Here is a 22,756-nt window from a genome sequence, read left to right on the forward strand (position 1 = left end):
ACTTCCTAAGTAATATTTACTGTGAAGCAGATACTATGTGTGTTGTTTTAAATATTTTATCTTAATGAATTTCAATTATTATTTCCTGTCTTTACAGTTATTTAACAGAGATGCAGAGGTAAATTAACCTAAGGCTCAATGACTAAATGATGAAGGCAGATTTCAGTTATAGGTAGCCGAAGTCTGATTTAACCCCACTTGTTAGTTTAGGCAGTGCCATTCACTTGTTATCCTCATGAGGTCCTTCCAGACAAGTACAAAGTAAAGAGAAAGCAGCATTAAAGGACTAAGAAGGTGACATTTCTAAGTGCATAATACATGGCTTGGGAGGTAGGGAAACTGATCAGAGTTTCTGGAAACGACTCCTTAGAAGCCAAAAAAAAGCATTTCATTCATTTATATTGTATAATAATATGAAACCAAATTTGATGCTTCAATCTTACTTTTTCTGTAGTAACAGTCAAAGAAGGAACCAAGGCAGGTGACGGTTCTGGTTGCTTCTTGTGTTTTTGTTTGTGTTTGTCCTTTTCCTTATATTTCTAAAAATAAACAAATGTAAATGTTTTAAAATTAAAAGATAATTCATATATGTAATATTCTTTTATAAGCTCTGTTTTTAAAAAGAAAATCGCCCTTTTCATCAGTTCTTATGGACAGAAAAAATATTTTTAAATGGCACTTATCTTTGTTTAACCTAAGTAATAAAATAAATGCGGTCTGTAATTATTTGGTATATTTATACCTAGCAAAATACAGAATTTTTTTCTTGTTAACAACCTTTTTTTTATGAATAGCATTTTAAGATTTATAGGGTACTTTACATATATTATCATACTTTGTAGTTATATATAATTATCTTTAAAAGAGAAGTGACTGCCTGAATAAGCCCCGGAAAGGCAGATACCCCTGCCTTATCCACCTTGGTGCTTTAACTATAGGCATGCACCTCCATACCAATCTACCACAAATTGAATTTTACGGTCCAGGTATTAGACATTAAGACACAGAAACTCAAGCAAAAAGTCATTCCCCTGGTTTACTTTAAAAAAACATTTGATTCCAGTTTCTGGTAACAACCAAAAGCAAAACAAAAATAGGAAATAGGGAAAAAAAGTAGGCAAGGTTACAGAAATGCTACTTTGAAGCACTATAACTAATTACTCTACATCTAAATACAAGAAAAGGCTTTTGATTAAACAAAAACATTACATATTAAGATATCTCAACTTTAAGCAGAGCATGGTGGCACACACCTTTAACCCCAAGCACTGGGAGAGGTAGAGAGACAGGTGGCTCTCTGAGTGCCATGCCAGCCTGGTCTATAAAAGAGTCCAGGATAGCAAAGGCTATGCAGAGAAACCCTGTCTTGGAAAAAAAACAAAACAAAAACAAAAAACACAACAACGAATCCCAACTGTTTAAAGTCAAATATTTTCAGTACCGGGTAGAGTTTTCAGCTAGTTGAATGTAAGTATTTCCCACAGTGTACAAATTTAACCCTTTAGACCACTTTACATGTGTAAGGCATGAAAGATAAATCTCCTTTTCCCTGTCGTAAAAGGCATTATATTCCAGCAGAATGCATACACTTCTTACAACAATTTCTAAAAACACCCACTGTTTCTGTGTTAATACTTTGCAACAACAACAACAAAAAATTAAATTAAAATTACAGAAGAAACTTTTAGTTCTTTTAATTGAGGACTCCAACGTAATCATGCTTCCATTTTTCACATTAGAATATCACTGCTCCATCAAAAGGTGTTCTCTCCTCCAATCCCTTTGAACCTGAGGCAGCCTTGTGAGTTGCTGTGGTCAACAGCATGTGTATTTCAGTACAGGGGAAAGTGTCTTACCAATCGCTGCATAGCTTCCACCTCTGCTACTGAGATGATCCTAAGTATCATGTTAAAAATGAAACAACAACAAAACTGCACCAAGGCTGGAGACAGCTCCTGTTAGTAATGCTTTGTAAGAGAGGCCCTCCAGCTGCCATGCAGTGTAGGCAGGTGGGGAAGACACCCAGAGGCAGGCAGGCAGGCAGGCAGAATGGTGCTACCCACACCTCATCTGGGAAGCACAGGAGAGCTGACTTTGGTGGCATGAGCTGGCCCCACTCCTCGCCTGGGCAGTGCAGGAGAGCTGGCCCTGGGGCTGCAGGATCCAAGAGAACTAATTGGTCAGCTGACCAACTCAGCTACCACCAAGGCCCACATCCAGGGCTTTGAGCTGCCTTACCCCAACATCTATCCCATCTACAAACTGCTGAAGCAAGCGAAGGGGCCAGTCCTGAGGATGCAAAGCTGAGGGCTATCTATGGCACAGGGCAACAACAGAAGACAGGAGAGGAGTCCCAGTGAGGATCTAGGATTGATGGTGTAAAAGAAGCCAGGCCTCAAATCAGACCAATATTTATTGCAATGAACATTTGCAAGTAAAGCTATTTGAACAAAAGGGTGTCATGTGCAACAAATGGCAGCTTCCACAGAGAGATTACCCAGCTCTCTGCAGCAATAGCTAGCTTGCCTGAACTTTAAAATGGGACTGGGAACAATTGGCAAATCAGCTAGCAGTCCCTATGGCCTCAAGGATAAACCCAGCTAACATGACATGAATAAGAAACTGTCCTGCTGAACCTCTCTTGTTACAAGCCACTACAAGTTTGAAGTACTTTATCAAGAAACAATAAACAACTGAAAAAAGGCAAGAGCCCAAGTTACAAGTCAAAGAAGGAACAAATCAAAAGTAACACTATTAGGGGATTTTTATGTGGGGATACTAAAATGTCTTTGATTATTTTATCTAACTTATGAGGTACAAATGATTCTGGCCTAGATGTACTACACTGTAATTTTCCGTATAAACAGTTGAGGAGTTTTGGGGGGTGGCACAGTAAATAAGCCATTTATATATTCTTCCCATTCTGGACATTATTTATGTCGGGTACAAGACCTAGCATAACAGTAAATGAGCCTGACTATAAAGTAACAAACACTAATACCTCAGAAAACCTAACAGGAAACACAAAATAAGCATGTGCACATGCTGTACAGAGACACAGGTAATACAGAACTGTGGCACTGTACAATACATCAAGAAATGTATCCTGAAGTAAAAACTTTAAAGCTCAGCGAACAGGCTATACATGGATTACACTGTTATTAGCTGCTTATACAATGTCAATCAAAAAAGGCATTAAAAAGACCAACTGACTTTACTGGGTTAATAGATCATGAGGAATAGGTTAAATTACATAAGAATATTTTTAAAGTGACCATGAAAGATATCTAAATGATCTAAGTTTAAACTTATTTAATAATGCTATTAAAGCTGGTTAATGATTTCAGAAAAATTCTAGATAATCTAAAACAAAATCCAGATGTGACAGTATAATAAAAACCATGTTAAATTAGAACAAAGTGAGTTTGTTTTCTATCTTTAATCTGACTTTAATTTAAAAAATTAAACATAAAAGCAAAGTAAGAGCTGAGGGGTATAACTCAGTGGTAGAGCACAATACTAGAATGCAGAAAGCAGGAAAATAGGTAAAATGTCAGATTTAAGACTACAAATTAAAGATAACACTGGGGAAAGGCGGGGAGGGGTAAATAAAAATCAGAAATTCAGTATGGTTCAGTATCTTTCCAATTTCCAATGCAATTAATTTTGGGACAGTCTGATAATACGACAGACTGTTTCAAACTCAGTATGTACTTGAGAAAAGCCATGGACTTCGGATGCCCGTGCCTCCACCTCCCAATTTTAGGACTGCAGATATTGATCACTGTGTACATTTTATGTGAAGCTAGGACCAAATTCAGAGCTTCATGCGTGTTAGGTATTAATTCTGCCAGCTGAGTCACATCCCCATTCTCACTCATACATTTTTCCTGTATTTTAATTTTTTATAAATAGTAATTTTTAAAAGTACATATACACAAAAAATGTAAAAAGAGCATTGATTAAACAAGTATTAATATTTGCTGTCACTGATGCTGTCATTTCATCAAAAGAAGTACACATAATCTTAAATACAGTTCACTAAACTACAGCAACAAAAACATGTAATAGGTAAAAAAAGAAAACAACCCGAATGCCCAACAGAGGTGTTTGGGGGAAATTTTTTATACAATTACAATCATTGAAGTGAGTATCATTTTCAAGTACTTAATGGTGAGGGTGGGCCAGGCGTGGTGGTGCACGCCTTTAATCCCAGGCCTGAGATGCAGAGGCAGGCAGATCGCTGTGAGTTTGAGGCCAGCCTGGTCTACAAAGCAAGTCCAGGACAGCCAAGGCTACATAGAGAAACTCAGTGTCAAAAAACCAAAAACAAAAACAAAAAGGAAAGGAAAGGAAAGAAAATGGCTAGGGTAACCTTTGTTTTAAACTAAACTCCAAAATGGACTGTTGAAATAACCATTTATTCACCAAATTCATGTCTTATTTGTACCATAGAAATTATCCAGCTTCCTGTGCAGGTAGAAAAGGCCATTTTACTGGGTTCACACCATGGTAATCTGTCTGGAGATGTATGCATGTTCTAGGCCCAAGCCGTAAGAGACCCAATAAGGTAGTGTCCACAATGCTTCCACTAAGGGAGATTAATTAATACAAATTAGCAAGGCAGCAAGAGATGCACTATTTTTTTTTTTTTAAAGCAGGCTTGGGGGCTCTTTCCACCACTCACTAGCCCACTTCCATCCTTAGGAATGCTTTTTCCTTTTTTAATAATCTATCTTTAGTTCTAATCTACAGTTAATTTAAAAGGCATGACTTGTTGGAGACTGCCAGGATTTTTCACCTAACACATACTTTTTCTCTTAAACTCTACTGTGCTTGCTAGTTTTTGTCAATATGGTACAAGGTAGTGTCGCCCAGGAAGAGGGAACCTCAGACAAGGAACTGCCCCTAGGCATGTCTGTGCATGACTGTTGACTGTTGACTGATGTGGTTCAGCACATGATGGGTGGCGCTACTCCTGGGCAGTTGTCCTTAAGAGTAAAGACAGACAGCAGAGCATAAGCCTGAAGGGAGCCAGTAAGCAGGACTCCTCTGTGCTCTGTGATTTAGTTCTACCTTGGCTTTCCAAAAGTGATGAACTAACCATAAGCCAAAGAACCCTTTTCCTCCCCCAGCCTGGTTTGGTCAGTATTTATCACAGCAACAGAAAGCATTCTAGTACATCCAGTAAAATTGTCCTGGAAAAGAGAGGGAAGGAGAAATAAAGAACTAGGGAGGGAGGGAGGGAGAGAGGGAGGGAGGACGGGCAAAAGGCACAATGACATTTAGAATTTTGGAATAAAATTGTCAATCAAAAAGTCCCACTTTGGATTTGGCCATGAATAGAAATAAACATTGTATAAAGCCACTCAAATGTGCTTATTATAATGCATGGAACAACTCTACCTAAATCTCTCATTTCCAAATGGCCAGTTATTAAATAAACTCATTTCCCAGCTTCCTAGTCAGATGTGGCCATTTACTGGGTTTACTCTTTCAACTAAAGCAATTATTTTTCTAGACTAACTTTTCAAGACTACATATAACATAAACAGCCTCAAAAGCAAAAATATTATATAGAAGAACACACACACACAGACACCACCCAAACGATTCAGGTGCATTAAACTCGGGGTCCTTTCCTTTAATGTAACAGATGGCAAGAATAGATGTCATCTGATTGTCTGCATTCTCTCATAAGTACTGAGACTTGGAGAATGATACAGAAAATATTGATATGCTGGCTACTGGTTTGCTAAAATAAAATAGACCAGCTCAGATTCAGAAGTTCCCTGTGTTTCCTACACGTTACAAAAAATTGTAAAGGGGAAGACCCTAAAACCATGTATGTTGAGTTATTATCTTCTGGTGGCCATGAATTTATTATAGAAAGAGAAAACACAGGAATACCTGGAACAATAAAGGCCATGTTGAATGGGCCAGGTCAGTTTGCTGAGAATGCAAACAAAGAGGTCAATTTAAGAGAGGTCCCTTCACATGCGCTGTTCAATGTATTTTTCCTACAAGGTCCATTAACAACAGTCCCACTGAGATTCTCAAATACCCAATTGCACCTGAAATTGTCCTGGAACTGCTGATTGCTGCAAACTTCCTAGATTGTTAAATAAATTATAATAAAAAATAGGTAAATTTCATTTTAAAAAGAATGAAAGAAAAAAATGGGGGCTGTGGTTGCAGCTAAATGGTAGAGTTACTTACTCTAGGATGCATGAGGCCCTGGGTGTAACACCTAGTACTAGGAGTGGTGTGTAATGGGGCTTCCATGTCCCTAAAAGAAGCTAACAGCCACAGGTACACTCGTATCCAAAGAGAGAGGATATTTTTTAATTGCTAAAGGATGTGTGGAAGGTGGGGTCAGAGGAAGAGCAGGAAGAGGAGAAAGGTGGGAGGAAAATGGATGGAAGAGGAAGAAAGAAGAAAACCACATGATCAAGAGGAGAGGAGACTGTATATGGTCTGCAAACCCTAAAATATTTATTATATATCAAGTAATATATAATGCATATCTTTACACATTGTGCAAATGTAAAAGGGTATTCTTCCTGTTGAGAATGTAAGAGCATGTAACATAACTTTTATCTGTAAGGACCCTTTCAACACACAGCTCTTTAAAGAGCCGGGCGTGGTGGCGCACGCCTTTAATCCCAGCACTCGGGAGGCAGAGGCAGGCGGATCGCTGTAAGTTCAAGGCCAGCCTGGTCTACAAAGTGAGTCCAGGACAGTTAAGGCTACACAGAGAAACCCTGTCTCGAAAACAAACAAACAAACAAACAAACAAACAAACAAATAAAAAGCTCACTACAAACTCCTTACTTCTCTTGAGGCTGGAATAATGGCTGCTCTTGTAGAGGACCCAGGTTCAGTTCCCAACACCCACATGATGACTAAACCATCTGTAACTCTAACTTCAGGGGATCTGACACGGTCTTATGGCCTCTGTGGATAGTTCAGGAAAGTAACATACACACACGCGCGCGCGCGTGCAAGTTAAACACCCTCATACATTATAATTTTCCGTTCCTATTCTAACTCAGGCTGGCATACGAAGCATAATACAGTGGTTAAGAGCAGACTAAGGAGAGAAAAGTGGATTCAAATTCAATTCTCACTATTTGTAAATGCTATTCAAGTCTATGCCATAGTTTTTGCCATGTCTAAATTATCTCAAGGATTCTATGAGCAAACATTTAATAAGGAACACTTAACACCAGTTCTAGGGGATCCAATACTCTCTTCTGGCCTCCCAGGCACAAAGCACATACAAACATACATATATGCCAACAAGCATTTACATACATAAATAAAACTATACTTTTAAAATGTTAATGGTTGGTCTCAATCTCGGTGCCCATTTGATTCCCATGTTTGGAAGTACAGCACTTGGTTCTGCTTAATGAAAAAGGCACATCTAAAATAGATGTTGACCTTTTTCTGCCATTGCCTACCTTAAAAAGAAGAAGCAAGCAATACAACTCTTTGCTTTACTAGACATGGTTAACACCTATCTGTAATCACAGGATTCAGGAAGTACGTTATGAGAGTTCTAGATGTTATGAGAGCATTTAGCTACATGGTGAATTCAAGTACATTCATTACAGAATGAAAAGGTCTCAAATGTCTCAAACACACACGCACGCAAAGGCACATACACAAGACACAGTGGTGGAGGGCACCACAAGAAACAAGTAGTTTCAAAACCCACTTAAAGTAGCAAGAAATTAAATAAATCAAAACAAACAAAAAGCCATTAGCAGCAATCTCTATGGATCACCCACAAAAACAAACTGGATGGCAAAACCAAAAATCACAGAACACAACAAAGGCAACTGTTTTTTACCATGAACCCCTAAATATAAACCAATAAAGGGGAAAGAATTACTAGATACACATAGTAACAGCAACCATAAGGGAAAAAGGAACAATCAGAACTTTTCCCACAGCTCATACTTACCAGAAAGCACTGAAGGCAGCCAATATGAAACCCAGCTCTGCCTCTACAGCATGCCAACAAGGTACCACTGCAGTATCATGGATGCTGAGAGAGAACAAAATGCTCCCAAACTGACAGAAAAAAGTTTATTAGTCACCACCCCAGGACAGATAGACTACATTTGTATTGATGGTCCAAGCTCCAGTGATCACAAGATGACCTGAATAAATCCACATTACACTTGTAGTCAGAGTGGAATATATTACAAGAGTGAAACCTTGAACTTAGGGAATCCAAGTTTATGCAGTAAGTATGCCTGACAACTATGCCAGAAGGTGACAATACCTATTTTCCATAGCTGTAAGCAAATCTGCCCTTTGCTCTGAATGACTGAGCCTCCATTTTCCAAAACTGTTTGCTACACAAATAATCTGGAAAATATAATCTAGAAGAAAAGAAGAGTCCCAAGTCTAAAATGTTTATAAATATTAGGCATCCCTTCCATAAAAGAAAAAAAAAAATTAGACATCCCATGGAGAACCATGTCCTAACACCCTAGGCAATGCCACCATCCAAAATGAAACAATGATATACTCTGTCTACAATTTATTTTTATTGGGAGGAGGGAGTGTTTTGAGACAGGATTTCTCTATATAGCCCTGTCCTCCTGGAACTCAATATGTAGAGCAGACTATCCCTTAACTCAAAGAGAGCTGCCTCCATCAGCTGGGATTAAAACCACATGCCACCATCTATCATCTCTTACCATTCTCATTCTTAGAACTCATGGAATCTTCTAGGACCTTAGCTCGAATATTTTTTTTAACTCTGTTTTCCCCTTCCCTACTTTCTCTTTACCTATTACCCAATCTCCAACTTTCTGATTATAAACATCCTTGGAAACAACCTATTTGTTTCTTAACCCTGATAGCCACTCTACATAGCATTAAATCTTCAAGAAAGTAACTTATCTTCATGCTTCTTTTCTTTTTTCTAGACCAATCGAAGGAATGCTATTTTCTTCATGCATACACCTTTTTTCCGTATCTAATATTTTTAAAATTTAATTTTTAATCCTAATTTTTAAAGACTTAATTATTTTTAATCTTTGTTATGTATTGATGTTTTTACTGCATGTATGTCAGTGTGCATATTCATGCCTACCCATGGAGGCCAGAAAGGGACGTTGAAGGCCCTTAAACTGAAATCACCATGTAGATGCTGGGAATTGAACTTGGATCCTCTGGGAAAGTAACCAGGGCTCTTAACTGATTAGTTACCTCTGTGTCTGCATACCTAAGACGCTCAGAAGAATTAAGCACTCTCACTATAATCACTATGCCCTCCCTGGTCTTCATTAGTCTATACCTGTAGTGAGCTTATGCCTCAACCACCACCTTGAAATTCAACAGCCTCTGTAGCACTAAATCAAAGGATACTTATTTCACCTTGCATTACTTAATCTACTCCCTAGTTACCTCTGTAGATTCCTCCCTTCTTCACTATTGAAAAGAAGATAGTACATCAGAATGCCAAACAAGCAGAAAGAATAAAACTACAAAAGTGCCATTGTCACTCATAAGTTTGAGAAAGATGGCCACATTATATTTACAGTCAGTAGAAAAGAACAATCAATGCATATATCAAAGTAAGTCCTAGCTGACTTCCTCCATTCTTATGCAATGCAGGATCCTATGCCTAGGCAATTGTGACACCAACAGTGGGCAGTTTTTCTACTTAATTAGTGCAGTCAAGACAATTCCCTACATAAACACACTAACCTGATCTAGACAATTCTTCATTGAGACTCTCTTCTTGAGTGATTCAAGATTGTGTCAAGCTCACTATTAAAATTAACCATCCACTCTCCAAGGACCTTTGCCCCTATTCAATGCCTCCCATTCAATGACCAACATTGACCTATGGAACCAACAGATGTATACTGTGTATGCTTGATTGCTTCACTGACTCTCTTGGAACTACTCCATGAAAATATGTGACCACAAGGTACTCCCCATTTCAAAAAATGTGTATAAAAATCTAGCTTGCCTGCTTGCAAAATACACTCAGACTTAAACTCTCCCCTGGGTTTGTCTGTTTGTCACTTGCCTATCTTTGCCCATGACACTTCGAGAACTCCTGTCCCCAAGGACCTATACCTGACTGAGACGGTCCGTGGCAGACCATGTCTGGATAAACAGCAGCACATACACACCAAATACCCAATTTCATAAAACAAACAATACTAGATATAATGACCTCCCACAAAGAAATAGTGGACAATTTCCATACCTCTTTCTCACCTTGTGGCTAATGACATCACACACCAAATAAGCCTCACAAATATCTATAGAATAATTATCCAAACCTTGCCAAGTATACATTCTTCTCAGCAGCCCATGGAACTTTCTTTAAAATATATTGTAATAGGGTACAAAGTGACAATAAATATAGGAAACTGAAATCACTTGTAGTCTATTTGAACTAGACATGAACAGCAAGAGATATCACAAATAAACTAACTAATTAACTAACTCATGAAGTATTTTTGACACACTACTGAATGTATCCTTGAAGAAATCAAGGAAATAAACTTCAAGAAGCAAATTAAAATGAAAACATTACATACCAAGACCTACGAGATACAATGAAAGCAGTCCCTAAGAAGGAAGTTTGTAGCCTTAAGTGGCTACCTTAAAAATTAAGATCTCAAAAAAAAACCCAAAACCAAAACAAAACAAACAAACAAACAAAACCTCAAATAAGTAACATCAAATGTACCTTAGGACCTTAGAAAAACAAGAAAAGGGCGAGGGACAATAAATAGACAGAACCAAAGGCTGACTCCTTGCCCTGAAAATGCTTTCCTTGTAAGCATGAGGAACCAGCTCAATCCCCACCACTCATGTAAAAAGTGCCTGAAATCCCAGCATTGGGAAGTCAGGAGGGAGGATCCCTAAGATTGACTGACCAGCCAGTCTAGCTAAATATGTGAGTTCCAAGTCTACTGACTGTGTCTCAAAAACAAAAAAGAAAGGAAGATGGCACACAACTAAGAAAGATATCAACTCATCTCTATAGGCACACATGCACATGCATACACAGAAACATATTAGAGCAGAAATTAATGAAATAGAAACAAAAATATAATACAAAGATGCAATGACAGAGTTGACCTTTGAAAAGATCATAGGACTGGTAAACCCTTAGCTAAACTAACCAAAAGACAGAAACAGATGGTCCAAATGTACAAAACACAAAATGGAACACATAACAACAGATATCAATGAAATTCATAAAATCATTAGGATATACCTTAAAAACTTATATTCCAGGGCTGGGGAGCTGGCTCAGTTGGTAAAGTGCCTGCTGCACAAGCATGAGGACCTGAGTTCGGATCCCCAGCACCCAGGTAAAAGCCAAGTGTGGAGGTGTACATCTGTAACCACAGCACTGGTGGAGCGGAGATAGGCAGTCTCCTGGAGCTTATTGCCCAGCCAGACTAGCCGAACCGAAGAGCTCCAGGTTCAGTGAGAGATCCTGTCTCAAAAAATAAGGTGGAGAGCGATCAAGGAAGGCACCTCTACAGACATAAGCACACATCTGCATATGAACCTACATCCCAAATGAGCACATACACGCAAACCTGTACATACATATACCACACTTTCTCCACTAAATTGGGAAGCCAAAATGAAATGGATGTATTTTTTTAGCTATATGACCTACTACAACAGACTTAAAGTAAGCAGTGAGATTAGTGCAGTAACTTAAATATCTCCCAAATAGAAAAAGGCCAGACCTGAGAGGAGTTACTGCTAAATTCCACCAAACCTTTAAGTAAAAACATCACTACTTCTCAAACTATCCAGATAGAAGCACAACAGCCAAGAGAGATGTACAAGGCGGCAAGGGTGGAAGGGCATGTTCAGGACTTGTACAACAGTGTCTCTCATTAGTACACATACAAATGATCAAGTGAGCCTCATTCCAGAGACAGAGGAATGGCTTATCATATGCAAACCAGTAAATGTAACACATCACCTAAATGACTGCAAGGACAGAAATCACAGGATCATCACAGTAGATGTAGAAAAGGTTTCTGGCAAAATCCAATGTACATTCATGATTAAAAGCCTAGGAATAGACATTTTCTCAATGTAAAAAGGTAACATATGACAAACCCATAGCCAAAGTTATATTAAATAGGGAAAACCTTAAAGCATTTCCACCAAAACCAGGTGTAAGACAAAGGTATCCACTGTCCTCTGATCTTATTCAATATAGTGCTTTAGCTAGAGCAAGAAGACAAAAAAAAAAAAAAAAAAAAAAGAGGAGAGAGAGAGGGAGAAAGGAAGGGAAGGAGGGATGGAGGCACAGACAGGAAGAGAAATAAAAATAGGAAGGAAAAGTCAAAGTATCCTAATTGACTGATGGTGTGATTCTATACATAAAACAAAAAGACACCAGCTAAAATGTCTTAGATCTGATAAATACACTCAGCAATGTTGAAAATAAACAAAACTAACATACAAAAGCTAATGGCCTTGAAAGAAATCAGGTAAATGACAACTGGGGAGGTAAGTCAGTTGGTGAGATGCTTGCCACACCACACAGCATGAAGCCCTGAATCCTGTTCCACACAGCCACCACTTGAATAAAGTAGAGATGCCTCAGGAACAACACTCAAGGCTGAGCCAGGCCTGCGCACAGGCACGCACACACAAACAAGGGGTATGAGACCAATGAGCTCATCAATGTGAGAAGAAAAGAACTAGGGATGGATAGTATATACATGGCAAGAAATAAAAGGTATTAAAAAAAAAAAATACTGGCATTATCACCAAGCCTAGTCACATGTTATACCAAAAAAACATAGTAACAAAGTCAGTGTAGCAGTGGTTAAACATATCAATCAATGGAAAAGTAGAGGACACAGATATAAACCCACCTAATTTTTGACAAAGATACCAAAAATACACACCAAAGAATAGATTAACATCTTCAACAAATGGTGCTAGAAAAACTAGATATCCACATGTAGACAAAACTAACCCTGTACTTCTTACTCAACATAAAAATTCAACTCCAAATGTACAGAAGGCCTTAAGCTAGGATCTAAAACTCAAACTGTTAGAAAGAGAAATAGGCTGAGCACAGTGAATTTCAGAACTGGGGTCAAGGACGAGTCTAAACAAGAATCCTCGTTTACATATCAAGTTCCAGGGTAGCCAGGGCTAAAGAGAGAACCTGCCTCAAAAGATACGGGGGCAGGGTACGGTAAAAGCACATTTCAAGGTATAGTAATGGGTAAGAACTTTGTGCATAAGACCCTAGAAACTCAAGAAATTAGGCCAACAATTGGCGAGTGGGACCTCATGAAAATAAAAAGCTTCTACACAGCAAATGACAGAGTTATTCAGTGAAGAGACAGTCTACACAATGAAAGATGATCTTTCCTAGGTATATACCCGACAGGATTACTACAAAAACTAAATAATGGGCTGGAAACAAAGCTCTGCTCTTAAGAGCACTTGTTGCCCTCACAGAGGACCCAGGTTCAACTCCCAGCACCCACACAACAGCTCTAACTCAGGTTTCAGGGGATCTGATCTGATACCCTTATCTGACTTCTGGGGGCACCAGTCAAGCACATAGCGCACACACACATATATATATACAGGAAACACTCATTTAAGATAAAATAAATCTTTTTCAAAAAGGTTAACAAGAAATCAAACAACCCAATCAATATATGATCAAATTAAGTGCAAAAGAGAATACTCAAATGACAAAGTACAAATGGCAATAAACATATCAAAATGTCCAACCTCACTAGCCAGTAGAGGAATGCAAACTAAAATCAAAATTGATAGACTTCTCTCACCCAAGTCAGAACGGCAATCATTAAGAAAACACCTATACACATAAATTTAAAAGTAAATTAAAATTTAAAAAACACTACAAATGCAGGCAAGGAAGTGAACAAAGTAAACCTTTAGAGTCTACTGGTGGAAACACAAACTAGTTCCATCACTACGTATATCAGTATGGAGGTTCTGCAAAACACACACACACACACACACACACACACACACTACCGCACAATCCAGCTGTAGCACTGCTGAGTATTTTCTCAAAGGAATTCAAATTAATTGCAACACTATTTACAAGAGCTAAGTTATGAAATCAATCTAACTTTCCATCAACAGAGAAATGTGTGTATGTGTGTCTGTGTGTGTATACACATAGAATTTTTCCCAGTGATAAAGAAACTTACGCTGCTGGCAAGAAAATGGATACATTATAGAGAATCATATTAAACAAATTAAATCGGACTCAGAAAGACAAATGCCATGTTTTCTCTCATTTGTGGTTCCTAGATTTTACGAAGACATATAAAAATTCTATGCGTATATGATGTGAAAGTTGAAACAAGGAGAATTAGCAGGAGGTGCAGAAAGGGGAAAGGAAGCATGGGATAATGTATGCTCAAAACAGATTACAAACAGTATGAAAATGACCTCATGTAACCCAGCAGCACACACACAACAAATACTATTTCTTTAAATTAACAAGTAACATGCTCATATAGGCAAATACAGGTAAATGACATAATATTTTCCATAGTACTGCTGTCATTTAGAATCTAACATTATAAAAAAAAATTACATTAGTTATGCTGGTGAGAGTGCAACTTGTCCAGCCACTATGAAAATCAATATAGCAGTTCCTCAGAAAGTTGGGAATTGATCTACCTCAAGATCAAGCTGTATCACTTAGGCATATACCCAAAGGACTATACATCCTAAAACAAGGACATATGGTCAGCCATGTTCATCGCAGCTTTATTAAATAGCCAGACATTGGAAACAACCCAGATGTCTCTCAAACAAAGATTGGGTGTAGAAAATGTAGTACATTTACACAAAGGAGTATTACTCAGCTGTTTTTTAAAAAAATGACATCATCAAACAGGGCATGTGGTACACACCTGTAATCCCAATACTCAAGAGGCCAAGGCAGGAGACAGATCTGTGTTGAGTTCAAGGCCAGTCTGGTCTACAAAGAGAGTTTCAGGAAATACCAAGGCTATTACACCGAGAAACTGTGTCTCAAAGAGAGAGGAGGGGAAAAAATTTTTTTCCAGGAAAATGAATGGAAGTTGGGGGAAAAAATCATTGTGAATAAAGTAACCCAGACCCAGAAAGAAAAATAGAGTATATTTGCTTGTAAGTGGATATTACCAGTTGAACAAATGATACCCAAGCTACAAACCATAGACTCGGAGAGGCTGGGTAAAGAGAAGGGTCTACAGAGGCCGACTGGGGTGGGTGGGGACAGGAATGGATTAGGAATCAAGTAGGGAGAGGGGGAGAATACAGGAAGCTGGCTGGAACTAGGGGGCATTTGGGAGGTGATGTGGAAACTTCCTGGAATGTCTAAAGGTGATCCTAACAAGGACTCCTACTAATGGGGGGTAAGGAGACTCAACTGGCCATCTCTTGTGGATAGACAAGGCTTCCAGTAGAGGAACTGGTTTCATTCAATTGGGATGTTGGCCAAAGGGGTCCCATGGAAACCCCCAAACAACCCAGGCGGCTACTAAGGCAAAGGGTTGTTCTCCCCATACTAACGATGGGGCCCCTCTGCCAAGGACAACACACACACAACTCGCTCAACATGAAGAAAGCAAGCTGGTGCCTACACGGAGCCTTCACCTCTACATTCTAGTACCTCTGGTATGGGAAGGTACTCTGAAGGCTACTGAAAGAAAAATATAGACACCAACCCAGCCACAAAACTTTTGACCATAATTCTGTCCTGCCTGCAAATACGCTAAAACAATGGTAGCACAGAATTTGTGGGAATAGCCAGTCAGTGTCTGATTTGACTTAAGGCCCACTCCACAAGAAGGAACATATACCCAACACTGCTTGGGTAACCAAGAACCAGAAACTAGATGACAGACAGACAGACAGACAGACAGACAGACAGCAGACAGACACACAGACAGACACACACACACACACACACACACACACACACACACGGGTTGATCTGATGAATTCTGATGCTAATTAATAAAAGGCCACCACACCTGGGCAGGGAAAATGGGATAGGTTCCCAGACTTGGGCTTGGAGAGACAGAGAGAATCTTGGAAAGAAAGGAGACCCAGGTAGGGAGAAGAGGGGAGGAAAAGGTTGCACCATCATGGGTTAAGTGGAGGAGAAGCACATGGCCGGTGTGGATGGAGATTTGGCCCAGATGATGATAATTAGCAAGTATACAGGAATATGGATGGGACATAGATTGATAGAAATTATTAGAAACAGATGGCATGGGATTGGGGCAAGTACTTCCTACCTGCCCCACTATGGGAAGTAGTTTATAGAGTATTAGTATCTGCCCTGCCCCAGGTTAACTAAGGCTATTTTAAAATATAACAGGTGTCTGTGTCTTGATTGATTGCTAGCGGGTTAGAAAATACTGTTGTAATAATAATAATTATAGGCCTGATAATAAGTATTATTAGGCTGTACAGGTAGTTTAACAACAACACACGAAGGGGAGGGGAGTGAATCAACAAAGATGACTCTTAATGATACCCTGCTAAACTTCACAGACCAGGGTCTTATCCAATCATCATTAGATGTTTCCTCTGGCCGCAGATGAGAACAGATGCAGGGACCCAGATATTTTGTGGAAAGAGTTTATATTGGAGGTCTTCATCAAATCCCTCCCACTCAGAGATCAGGGAATCCCTTGGAAAAAGGATAAGAGCCAGAGGGGGTGGAGAACACCAAAAGAACAAAGCCCTCATGTGCCGGGCGTGGTGGCGCACGCCTTTAATCCCAGCACTAGGGAGGCAGAGGCAGGAGGATCTCTGTGAGTTCAAGGCCAGCCTGGTCTACAAAGGGAGTCCAGGACAGCCAAGGCTACACAAAGAAACCTTGTCTCAAAAAACCAAAAGACAAAACAAAAGAACAAAGCCCTCTGATTCAACTAAGCAAGGTGCATATGAGCTCAGAGACTGAAGCAGCAAAGCACACAAAACAAAGTTGTGTATCTGGTCCTCTGTGTTACATTATGGCTATTAGCTTAGGACTTTTATGAACTCCTGACTGTGACAATGACTGAGTCTCTGACTCTTGTGCCTGCTCTTGGGACTCTTTCTCCTGCTGGGTTGCCACATCAAACTTCAAACTTCAGTATGATTGTTTTGCTTATCCTATTATATGCCTGTTCTCTTCTACTGAGAGACATAAAGAGAGTGGATCTGGAGGGTAGAGAAAGAACTGGGAGGAGCAGAGGGAGGGAAAACTATAATCAGGATATACTGTTTGAGAAAAGAATGTATTTTCAGTAAAATGAAAGGGGGGAGAGTAAACAAAAAAGGAAAGTTGTAAGTTAAAAAGAACTAAGTAAATAAATAGCCACAAGTTCCAGGCCAGCCTAGCTTATGAAGTATGGACCTATATAAAAACTAAATTAATTAATTTAAAAAAATCTATTTTAGCCAGGCAATGGTGGTGCATGCCTTTGATCCCAGAACTTGGGAGGTAGAGGCAGGCAGATCTCTGAGATCAAAGCCAGTCTGGTGTACAAAGTGAGTTCCAAGACAGCCAGGACTATACAGAGAAACCCTATCTTGAAATATCAACAAACAAACAAACATATAAAAACAGAATGAAAACAATATTTCTTTAATTTAAAAATCAGGCTTAGGGTGTGGCTTAAAATATCATTCACACCTACCTAGAGGAGCTGAATTCAATCCCCAGCACTATGAATAAAAGAAAAGAGCTGAAGTCTGAGACTAGAACCATTTACAGCTCCTCTTCATTAGCAGTCACTTCTTAGAATTTAGTCTCAGCAAACATGGCCATTCTACGCCAGGGCTCTCGACTTCACTTGTCCTTTCTTAGCTCTTTAATTATGTAAAAGCTTCACCTTATACAGGAGATTCCAAAAAGAAAACACATTTTAAAAAATGAAGTGGATGCCTGTTAACTCCTAATACTGAACATTCTGCTGAGACACAAAAAGTAATAGTAATGCAATGATTCAGTTGTATTCCTCTGAGCCATGAAAGAAAACTAGAAATCACTAATTCTCTTATGAGATGAGTAACCCTAAACAAAAGGTAAATCTAGTCAAACTTAAACCTGCCATCCAGAAACCTCCACCTTACTCTAAAGTGTTTACACTGGGCAAAACCTCCTCAATCTGCTGCCAACTATTAGCAAACTGCAAGCAAGGACAGGGGATAATCTCTTCTCTTGGTAACAAGAAACACATAGACTTCTGGCAAACTTGCTTGGAATTGAATGCATTTCAACCAAAGTAATTTTTTACTATGGTTCATTTTAAGATTTCTTTTAAATGGAGTTTGGGCATGGTAGCAAGTGCTTTTAATCCCAGCACTCAAGAAGCACAAGCAGGGGGCTGGAGAGATGGCTCAGAAGTTAGAGCACTGTCTGCTCTTCCAAAGGTCCTGAGTTCAATTCTCAGCCACCACATGATGGCTCACAATCGTCAATAATGTGATCTAACGCCCTCCTCTGGTGTGCAGGTGGACACACATGCAGAGCATTGTGTACATAATAAATAAATACATCTTTAAGAAGAAAAGGAGAAACAGCAGCAGCAGCAGGCAGCAGATCTCTGAATTTGAGGCTAGCCTGGACCAAACACTGAGTTCCAGGACAGCCAGAACTATGTAGAGAGAACTTGTAGCAAAAAGCAAAAACAAAACAAACAAACAGAACAAGCAAACAAAACCAACCTGGTACCAAAATTTTCAGAAATGGTTTAGTATGTACCGCACAGAAGCTATACTTCAAACTATGAATTTTCATCTTTTCCTGGGTAAGCAACATACAGTACAATTCTCTCAGGCAACACTACAGTGACAGCAAGCAAAAGCAGCTCCAGGTCAGCAATGAGGATACACTGCAGAGGGCAGGTGTACTGCTAAACTACTGGCCTCAGCAGGCTGGAAGTAACTTTCAGTTTGCAACATTTTATATCTGTGAATTTATTCATGTATCCCTCCCTTCTTTAAACTGCAGTGCACCTACAGTGCAGTCAGTAATGCTGGCAGGCTTAAAACTACCAAAACAAAAACCTGATACAATATTGTCTTGATGTAATGAATAACCAACAAACCCCAAACAAACCCCAACTTAGCCTTTAGATTTTTCCCCCCTAAGGCAGGAGTCTCACTATGTCGCTCCAGATAGCCTGGAACTCAATTGTACAGAACAAGGTGACATCAGATACACTAAGATCCACCTGCCTCTGCCTCCAGAATGCTGGGATTAAAGGTGTAAACCATCATGTCATTCCTAACTATGCATTAGTCTTTTCTGAGGCTGAGAACATACCTACATTTTCAGAATTTGGGAGACAGAGGCAAGAAGATCAGAAATTCAAGGCTAGCCTGGTCTACAAAAAATCCTGTCTCCAAAAAAAAAAAAAAAAAAAACTGGAACAATAAACAAAATACCAAAGTATGAACAGATTATGAATGTTACATTCAATGAAATAAATCATTTGACTAACATTTCTTGGGCATGGTAAGGGGTGTTTCCAGGACACATCCTATGTATGTCAGTCTGTCTGTCTGTCTGACACACACACACTAACTCATGAGCACTCAAGTCTCTTACATATAATGCTGTAGTGCTTGTGCATAATCTATAGATATCCTCCAACACACTTATTTCAAGATTACCTGTAATACCTAATACAATAGGGTCTGTAAATGTCCAATACATGTGTCCTTTTTCCTCTCTTATTTATCTGCATTTGCTGTTAGTACCCTATGCTGGCCTGGAACTACTGAATATCCTAATTCAGTCTCTGGAATTACAGATGTGTACCAACATGCGAAGCCTAGACATAAAAATCTAAAAGAAGATAGCCAGGTAAAGTGTGATGCAGGTCTATAACTCCAACTACTAAGGAAGAAGGGGGAAGATGACAACTTGACACAACAGTTAAGTCTGGCAAAAGCAACAAAGGAAAAAAAAAATCTCCTTTATGAATGATGAAGAGGGGACAAAAAAAGAGACAGGGCAATAGATAGCTTTTAAATGGGTGTAAAGATGGAGGAGGAGATCTGTCTGTAGCACTCCTATCAATTCAACTATGTTATTACTTAACATCGTAACGTATTTTAAAAGTCCTACTCCAAAGAAAGCTAGTAAGTATAATAATAAAACTTACAGTTTAAAACTCATGAATAGTATGTTTATAATAAACCTCAATTAATACTAAAATTCAAAAACATGGGCTGGGAATGTAGTTCAGTGGCAGAGTGCTTGTCTTGAATGCCTGGGGCCTTGGGTTCAACTACTAGTACCAGAGGAAGAAAAATAAAACCAAAAAATATTTTAGGATTGATAACAAAAAACTAAGTTATACCTTTAATACATGCTGAAAGTAATATCCAAATATTGTTTTCAACTCTAAAATCTGGAACTAAACAAATTTAATTAAATACAACATTTTAAATCTAAAATTCCACAGCAATTTATGAACAGTAAAATCCAAAATCACATTCATTTGGGAGTGATAAATGACAAGCACAAAACTGTACTTATTCAACAATGTACTACATTAGTAATCGTGCTTCAATAACATGACATAGCAAGCATTCAAATCAGTATGACCATGCAATGGCATTTCTAAAACAAAATAATGTTCGTGAAATACAACTAAGCACCAATAATGGTCAAGACTTCTCTTTTCACACTGTAATAAGGCCTACCTACAGAAATGTCAAGTCTGTGGCTTCAAAAGCCTAAATAAAATCTCATGGAACCACTTACTAAAACCCTTAATTAAGCCAACTCCTGTTGTTCTGATCATCAACAATCAAATTTCACTTATCCCTAAACTACCTCGTAAGACAAGCATGCAATTATTGGCTACAAGGGACTGTGTAGAGAATTTCTTGTGTACTGTATGGAAGGATCACCTGTCAATAAAAAGCAAGCAATACGAGGTAGGAGTTCCAGCAGAGAGGAGGAGATGAACTCTGGGATACAGTGATATGGAGATTTGCCCCAGACTCTGAGGAAGATGGCCTTATGAGATTGACCAGAGGTAAGCAGCCATGTGGCACACACAGAATAGATTCAATGAGTAATGTAAGTTACGAGCTAGTTGGGGAATGAGACAAAGAGTATGACCAAGGCATTTAGTTACAAATAATAAAGTCTCCAAGTTGTTATTTGGGGAATTGGGGTACAGGTGTGAAAGAGACCGCCAATATTTACATCTATAACTCTTTTAACTATGCTAATCTTAAGTATAAAATTTCACTTATTTTGCTCACAGTAAGGAACAATCTCAAAACTAAATATTTGAAACTTTTAATATTTGACTTGACAAAGGTTCAAACATAAATGAAACCAACATGATAAAATAACTATACATTAGCATTTCCCAAATCCTAAGGACTTATAGAAATAAAATGTTGTATGACCTTATTTTTACACATTAAATGCAATCTGCAGACATAGTTACAAGACTAGTTCATCTCAACTCTATAAGGACATTCTTTCTTCATTTATAGTCTTATAATTTATAGTCTTAACCACAAACGAATATGAATAATTCTATAATATTCTTTTAATTAACAAAAAATAATCATAGCCTTTAAAGTAAGTAAAAATGTAAACAGAAAACAGGTTAATCAGAAGAAAGATTAGTATTTAAGCAAGATTTAGTATTTTAATTAAAAAGGCAAAATATTCGCAAACAAGCTATATAGTATTTGGCCACTAGAAAAAAATATTAGCATTGCTGAAAAATAAAAAACAGCCAAGAATGTTTATAATTCAAAGTTGTTCTATTATAAAGGAGAAAAGCAGATGAGAAAATTACTTACATGTGAAATAATCAGTTAGTGATACACAGCAACAAACTATCATTGCTCAAGTCACCTCAAGACTTTTAAAGATGACTTGTTAACACATGCAAGAAAACACTCTCATGCTGTCAGCCAAGTTTTATTTAAAATTTCATTTACAATGGTCAAAACGTATTTACAAATATGGCATTAGTTTAAACCTAGTTTTTTATTTGATATTCTATTAAGCCAAAAAACTTTCTGAATTTCAACATTTCTGTTTAGCTGTGTAAAACAATTTTACCTAAAAAGACTTTTTAAATTTTATTAAGTGATGTGCTACATAATTAGCAACAACAAATCCACTTACTTTTTTCTCTTTCTCATGATGTTTATCCTGAGAGTGAGAGGAAGAATCACTTAAACTTTGATCATGTGACCTATTAGATCCTCGTTTGCTCTTTTTCTAAAAAAAAAAAGAAAAGATATACATATGTATATATGTATATTTTTAAAATCCACTTTTTATTAGGCTTAAACTACGTTCAATGTAGAATGCTTTTTAACTGTCAAAAGTTTTTTTTTAATCAGTATTTCAACTGTTTAAACACCATCCACTGCAATACAAAGAAAAAAATTAACCCTAAATTTAACATCAATGCCGTATTTTTGCATATTTATTAAGATGTGCAATAACAAGCAGGCATAGTGGCATACATCTTTTATCTCAGCACTCAGGAGGCAGAGGCGGGCAGAACTCTGAGTTCAAGGTTAGCATGGACTACATAGAAAGAAGATACCCAAGGACACACAGACATCCTGTTCCCGTCTCCCCAAGTGTGAAAACATACCTATTTTTAAATAAGCCACTATATTGTCAAAGTTGACTTTAAAGAAAAGCTTTAACAAAAGATGTCATATTAAAGAATAATGCCACTAG

At 38.2% G+C, this 22,756-nt stretch overlaps 2 protein-coding genes across 2 annotated transcripts in view; one reads left to right on the plus strand and one right to left on the minus strand.

Moving 5' to 3' along the window:
* The window catches only part of Mllt10 (MLLT10 histone lysine methyltransferase DOT1L cofactor), a 149,795-nt gene that overhangs the window by 58,672 nt on the left and 68,367 nt on the right, over nucleotides 1-22,756 (minus strand). Inside the window, exons 8-9 of the mRNA XM_051151275.1 lie at nucleotides 22,187-22,282; nucleotides 444-539 (exon numbers count right to left, since the gene is read on the minus strand). Of these exons, the coding sequence (XP_051007232.1) occupies nucleotides 444-539; nucleotides 22,187-22,282 (192 nt within the window). The remainder of the gene's footprint in view (nucleotides 1-443; nucleotides 540-22,186; nucleotides 22,283-22,756) is intronic.
* On the plus strand, nucleotides 5,844-6,124 carry LOC127193938 (elongin-C-like). The gene is given in 3 exon segments (XM_051151274.1): nucleotides 5,844-6,004; nucleotides 6,006-6,032; nucleotides 6,034-6,124. Coding segments are annotated over 3 exon segments (279 nt in total).

This window comes from Acomys russatus, chromosome 9 (genome assembly GCF_903995435.1).
Source record: "Acomys russatus chromosome 9, mAcoRus1.1, whole genome shotgun sequence".
In the NCBI taxonomy this organism is placed as follows: Eukaryota; Metazoa; Chordata; class Mammalia; order Rodentia; family Muridae; genus Acomys; species Acomys russatus.